Source organism: Pinus tabuliformis, chromosome J (assembly GCF_031772625.1).
Source record: "Pinus tabuliformis cultivar Carrire ecotype Pingquan chromosome J, CPIR1, whole genome shotgun sequence".
NCBI classification, from domain to species: Eukaryota; Viridiplantae; Streptophyta; class Pinopsida; order Pinales; family Pinaceae; genus Pinus; species Pinus tabuliformis.
The window spans coordinates 460,109,265-460,115,691 of NC_142295.1; the positions used below are offsets into that span (position 1 = coordinate 460,109,265).

Below are 6,427 nucleotides of genomic sequence, written 5' to 3' on the forward strand. Positions count from 1 at the left end.
CCTCTATTACTAAGGCTTAATAGTCATTTTCTTCCAAGAATTCAAGCAAAGGGTTCGAACATTAATTTTTCCCTTCTGTATAAACTAGAACATAAACATTAAACAAGGAAACAATAATTTTTACCTCCCTTAGCCATATTGTGGTCATTACACAATGATGCCTAATTTATGCTTGAACCAACTTAACTTTAGTGGGGTCCTAGACTATGAGGACTCTACCCAATGTACCTTAGGAATTGCTTGAGACTCCTTCACTATGTCCCCAATTTCTCTTGCCTAATATTATTACTTCCATTCCTTCTAGTTTTTTTCTTAGATTAGTAGAAAAGAAGGTTGTTGGAGCTTGATAATACCCTATATTGCTTCCCCTTTTTATTAACCCTCTGTTATTCCAGCATTTATTATAGGTGTTATATTTGATCAACCCTTTGGCCTCGTCCTCATGACATGTTCTTCACAAAATTCTAGTCTTGGGTTGTTGAACCTTCTCCAAGGCATTGTGAATTGTGCTCTGCGTGCCCCTTGCTTTTTCTCTATGAGCCTCCATCTCTTGGAGTTTTGAATGTATTTTCCTTCCTCACTTTTATGCACTTGATTGATCCTTCTACTTTGTTTCATGATGACTTGAAGATTCCAAGGCCACATGTCTGACTTCCGAAAGATATTTCCATATTGGCTCAACTAGGGTAGGGGCTTGTTCTTCTTGGGTTTCAATTATTTGAACTGGGGCTATTCTACTTTGTCAACTTGTCCTTCTTCGTCCATTGTTGCTTCTTGAATTGCATCTAATGCATCAAGCCAACTTTTCCTTAGCTAATCCATTAATTTTTATTTCGATTTGGGTCCACCCTGCTTTATGGGGTTTTTTCTTTTGACCTAGGTCCAATTTTCTTGTTGGGTAGTCTCCTCTTGTTCTAATTTCTTATTTTTATAGTTTCAAGTGAAGTGAATGTATTCATGACAATGCTTTCTCTTTAAGGGGAATTGATCGTAATCCAAAGGTTGCAAGTGAGGCCACCCATTTAGAGAGGCTTTGATTTGAAACAAAAGCCCTTTTTCCATGTCCACCTCCACATATATTCATGCACATGAAAACCATATCTTTAATCTCCTTAAATTCGAATAGAAAAGTAAAAAATTCTTGTTGTACAAGAATGTATCTATTCTTCCTTTAGATAGTGAGACCCAGTTTTGATCCACCCAGATCTCCATTGTTCTTATTGGTGGCCATAGACCCATCAATTTTCGTATTATTCCTTGATTAAACAATGTTAGAGCCTTCATGGTCAATGTTGTTGGAGGGATCACTTCCTTTGGTGCCTCTTCTAACCTTTTGGCACTTTTTTTCGGTCTTAATTTTGACCTTCCCTGACTGGAGGCTATGACCATGTCAAACTCCTCTATCATGATAGCATGAACATCCTATGCTGCATTTTGTCAGTGGAAACAAGCCTCAACCTTCACCAATCTATGGAAAAAAACCACAGTCATATTGGATTGAAAGTTCACCTTCCTCAACTCGCGCCCCCTTCCTCAATATTTGGTCTAAACCTTAGAGCTTAACATTAACAAATTTTCCATTAAAGTCATGGATTATTTAATTAAGAAATCAATATTAAACTATTAAATTTTTTTTTTATATTATTTTTTAACATTTTATATAAAAAATAGAATGAGATATTTATAAATATTAAAATACAATTTTTTATAACTATTAATATAAAGATCATGTTACAATTAATGATCAAATTTCTTTTCACTTTAAAAGTAGTTAGCATCTTAAGAAATTTGATCCCTCACTTGGTAGATCCAAAGTTAAGATGGACCTAGAATTGTTTAATTATTAATTATAATTATAATTATTAATTTTATTTTTCTTTTGTTTTGACAAAGTCAAAATGTTAAACATTACGGAATCTCTACCATAGTGGGATCAAATGTTTACATAAGAGTTAAGTTTACTTATGAAGCTCAAATATAAAGAATTATAATATAAAATATAATATTATAGTATTATATTTTATCCAATATTTATTACTACTCCCACCCAGTAAAAAGTGCCTAGGGGTGGGGAGAATTACTAAATAAAATGTAATATTATTACATTTTATCTAATATTTCCCATTACACCCCATCGTAAATATTACATCTTATTCAATATTTCTTCTCACCCCTGTTAATTTTATAGTTGAGTTTGTTTACTTTTAAACTTCTGATATAAAGAAAAATTACAATAAAAATTGGACCAGTGTAGGGAAAATATTGGGCAAAATATGATATATAGTATTATATTTTGCCCAATATTTCTAGCAAGTCAATAAACATTAAATATTAGATAAATTGTAATAGATAAATTTTAACTAATATTTCTACCACCTCTTGCCCTCACCCCAGCTCACTTTCATAGTTAAGTGTAAACATTTCTAAACTTACCATCTTTGATCTATGAGAGCTCTATTTCTATATCTCATTATGACACATAAATTAAGAGAATATATTACATATATTATATTAACGTGATTATCAAAGAAACCATTAGAATGAAGAAGAAACTATTGTTTTCTACTTTGTGCAATCTTGTTTAACTTTACACTTCTTAAAAACACCTTCTTGAATCACTCAATAGCCTCGAGGAAGAGCTCTAAAGCTTCTACACATATATACACATGTATTCATCATTCAACTATAGAAACAAAACACACAAAAATACATACATAGGGTCACATATCCATACAAATGCCAAGTGCGAACATATTCATAAATATGTTTTACCTTTACATGCTACATGGATTCAACGCCATCATTTTCTACAGCTAATTATGTATCTAAATATAACATCAAACTAAGATGAATCTAGGCTAGTTTAATTCCCCACTTAAATATGTTATATTCCATATGAATACCATGGGTCATTTTATTTTTTATTATTATTAATTTTTATAGGGTTATGTTTATTTTGTTATTTTTATTTTATTTTCACCAAGTTAAAATGTTTACATTATATTAAGTTACATTAAGTTACACATGTTTACCATATTTTATTTTTATTTTTATGGAGTCAAAATGTTTACATTAACGTTACACATCTCCAGCACTGGGCTAGAGAGCGCCTCAACCCAATAAAAAATAGTAATTTTATCAAGAAAAAATAAAAAAATATTATATTATATTTTAAAATAAAAATATTATATTCAAAATCTATCGTCACCAACATTCAATTAACTATTCTACTTTAGTTATTTCACTCTTCATCATAAACATATGCAATGAAACCAATTCCATTTGGCTTTAGTAAAACCAATGTTGAATTTATATTTTGTTTATTTTTACATTAGATTAAATTTGTTAAACGTTAAACACTTACTCTTGGCATCTATTCATCATAATGAGTTGTAAAGGACCTCTAGATTTTAATTAGTGCTGACATTAACATTAGATTTAATTTGTCAAATGTTAAACATTTACCCTTGACATCTATCTCATAATAAGCTGTAAAATGCCTCTCTGACACGATGATAATTAATTTAACAACTAATTAGGATAGATTTATTCACTTTATTTAAAAGACAAAACAACAAACAGGTTAATTTCTTTTCATAATATATATAAAATTTAAAATATTTATATTAAAATAATGTTAGTATGCATTTTGTATATACTAATTAATAGTAATATTAAACATTAATAAATTTTATATATAATATTAGTATTCGATTGCTTTTTAATTACGTATCTACTAGTTTAAAAATGGCATGAGAAACACCTGAAGAGTTTTTCCTCAAATAATATCGTCACTTTATACCGTCTGATATGGTACCTAATATTGAAATACTGATCGTAAATACTTCCCCAGACACATAAAACAAATTCGATATTGTCTTCACATGAATTGAGAAACCAATTATATTCCAACCTCTCTTCAAACGAAAAAATAAATAAATATTCCAATCAGCGATTGCCGCGACAGACTGCCATTAAACCATTCGGTTGAAATTTCACTCCACTTCAGACGTCACCCCTGAGCTTAAAGTCGATTGCTGCAATTTCACTCCATTTCAGACATCACCCCTGAGCTTAAAGTCGATTGCTGAAATTTCACTCCATTTCAGACGTCAACCCTGAGCTTAAAGTCGATTGCTGATTCCCCGAATATTCGGGGAATCAGCAATCGACATAAGGATGCCACAGACGTCACTTCCCTCCTTCCATTTCGTTAAATTCGAAGCCAACTCATGTTTCCTACGGCAGGTTCCTCATTTCTTTTTGGTTCCAAACAAATTTGTGACATTAGAGGCGACGAGCAATGACAGACGCCCTCCTTCGGAACTACCGATTGCAAGATGAAGTGATCGGCAGAGGCAGATTCGGAGTCATCAGGAGATGTTTCAACAAGCAAAGTGGGCAACAAGCCGCCTGCAAAACCATAACAAAAGCCGATCTGCACGATTCCGTGGACAAAGAATGCCTCAACAACGAAATCAAGATCATGCAGTGTGTCTCAGGTCACCCCGCAGTGGTTGCCCTTCACGACGTTTACGAGGATGATGAGTTTGTCCATCTGGTCATGGAGATGTGCTCAGGCGGAGATCTGTTCGACAGAATCATTAGCAAGAAGAATAGAGTTCCCTTTTCGGAAGAGGAGGCCGCCAGCATCCTGCAAAAACTCATGGAAGCCATCAGTTACTGCCACTCCATTGGAATCGCCCACCGAGATATAAAACCTGACAACATTCTCGTTGCCAATAATTCAAATTCCATCCTTCAAATAAAGCTTGCAGACTTTGGGCAGGCCTCTTCTTTCTCTTCAGGTATGGTAATTATGTTTGCCCAATTCCCTCGTCATACAAATCTATGAAATTTTTGGGTATGAATCAATGTATCCTATGGTTAAAATTCTGAAATTAATGTATGCAGGGGAAGGATTAATGCAAGGAATTGTGGGTACTCCGTATTACGTAGCACCGGAGGTGTTGGGAGGGAATGATTACAACGAGAAAGTGGATGTATGGAGCGCAGGGGTGATGGCCTACTTAATGCTGAGTGGCGTTCACCCCTTTGTTGGAGAGACGCCTCAGGAGATATTTGGGGCAGTCCTCTGTGGGCGCCTTCAGTTCCCAACTGATCAGTGGCGCTCGATATCTCACTCTGCCAAGGACTTGATACGCCGAATGCTCTGTAGAGACGTTAGCCGGAGACTCAGCGCACAGCAAGTCCTAGGTATTTCCTCTCCTATTCTCCTTTCTAGAATTTAACTTCGTTCATTCTTATTTCATGCATTTTTAAAAATACTACGAGTAGGAAATTTTGATGGAATAGGTATGTAAAGGTGGAAGAGTGATGCATGTTTGGTGGGCAATGGTTGCAGAACATCGTTGGATCTGTACTCATGCGCGAAACTAATCCTGCCTCTGATGCCTCGACCGTAGAAAGACGGGTTTTCTGTTTGTATATATGTTACAGTGGAGAAGATACAAATTTAGATTTTCACCATTCCGAGATCAGTTGTTTCTCGACCACATGAGGCGTCGTTTTATTAGTTTTATGTGGTCGGGGAGAGTCAGTGGGACTCAGAATTTTATATATATTGCATATATATGTAGATATGTTTTCGTTTTATTAGTTTTATGTGGTCAGGGAGTCAAAGGGACTCAGAATTATATATATATATATATTTTGTGGATATATATGTATATATGTTTTCCTTTTCTTTGTAGATATCATTCTTTCTTTCTGCTCTCGTCAAGAATTAAGGAAGAGTTATCTGGTCAACAGAGTCAAGTTGTTTCTCCACTACATGAGGCCACATGTGGTTGAGGAGTCAGTGGAATTATATATAGTATAAATACATGTATATTTTTTTATTTATTTTTAATTGTAGATGTCATTCTTGGTCCAGAATCAAGGAAGAGTTATACAGTGAACAGGGTCAAGTTGTTTCTAGACCACATGAGGCGTATGTGGTTGAGTCTGTACAATTATATATTGTATATATGTATATATTTTTTACTTTTAACAAGGAAAAGTTTTATAGTCAATTGAGTCAAGTTGTTTCTAGACTATATGAGACTGCAGGTAGTTTATATATATATATTTAGTTTTTTATTATTCTTTTTACTATTTTCAAAAATCAAAATAGAATTACATAATCAACCGAATCAAATTGTTTTTCCCCCATATAAAAGTTTTATGTAGTCCAAGAATTGGTCAACTATAAAATTTTCTATATAAGTATATTTTTTCTTTTTTATTTTACATATCACTCTTATATAAGTTTTATCCATGGAAAAAAAAGTTGGTGTATAAAATTTTGCAAAAAAGAATTGGTAAGAGAGTTATGAATCACTGGAATTTTAAAAGTTTTGGTATGAAATGGGGGGTGTGTGTTTTCAGTAACCGTAAGCAGTAAGCCATTGGAAAATGTGGTAAC

General features: G+C 33.5%; 1 protein-coding gene across 1 annotated transcript; it reads left to right on the forward strand.

Annotated features, from left to right (window-relative positions):
• The first annotated feature begins 4,258 nt into the window (after nt 1-4,258).
• On the forward strand, nt 4,259-5,956 carry LOC149227824 (phosphoenolpyruvate carboxylase kinase 1-like). Its single transcript, XM_089375578.1, has 3 exons — nt 4,259-4,808; nt 4,915-5,217; nt 5,366-5,956. The coding sequence occupies exons 1-3, from the start codon at nt 4,304-4,306 to the stop codon at nt 5,398-5,400; spliced, it is 843 nt and encodes a 280-aa protein (XP_089231704.1). The 5' UTR covers nt 4,259-4,303; the 3' UTR covers nt 5,401-5,956.
• The last annotated feature ends 471 nt before the right edge of the window (nt 5,957-6,427 follow it).

Bases quoted from the DNA above. Each gene is read 5' to 3' on its own strand.
- LOC149227824 (XM_089375578.1), top strand. From the start codon at position 4,304: ATGACAGACGCCCTCCTTCGGAACTACCGATTGCAAGATGAAGTGATC. The intron at 4,809-4,914 runs GTATGGTAATTA...TAATGTATGCAG, and splicing joins GGCCTCTTCTTTCTCTTCAG to GGGAAGGATTAATGCAAGGA. The intron at 5,218-5,365 runs GTATTTCCTCTC...CAATGGTTGCAG, and splicing joins CAGCGCACAGCAAGTCCTAG to AACATCGTTGGATCTGTACT.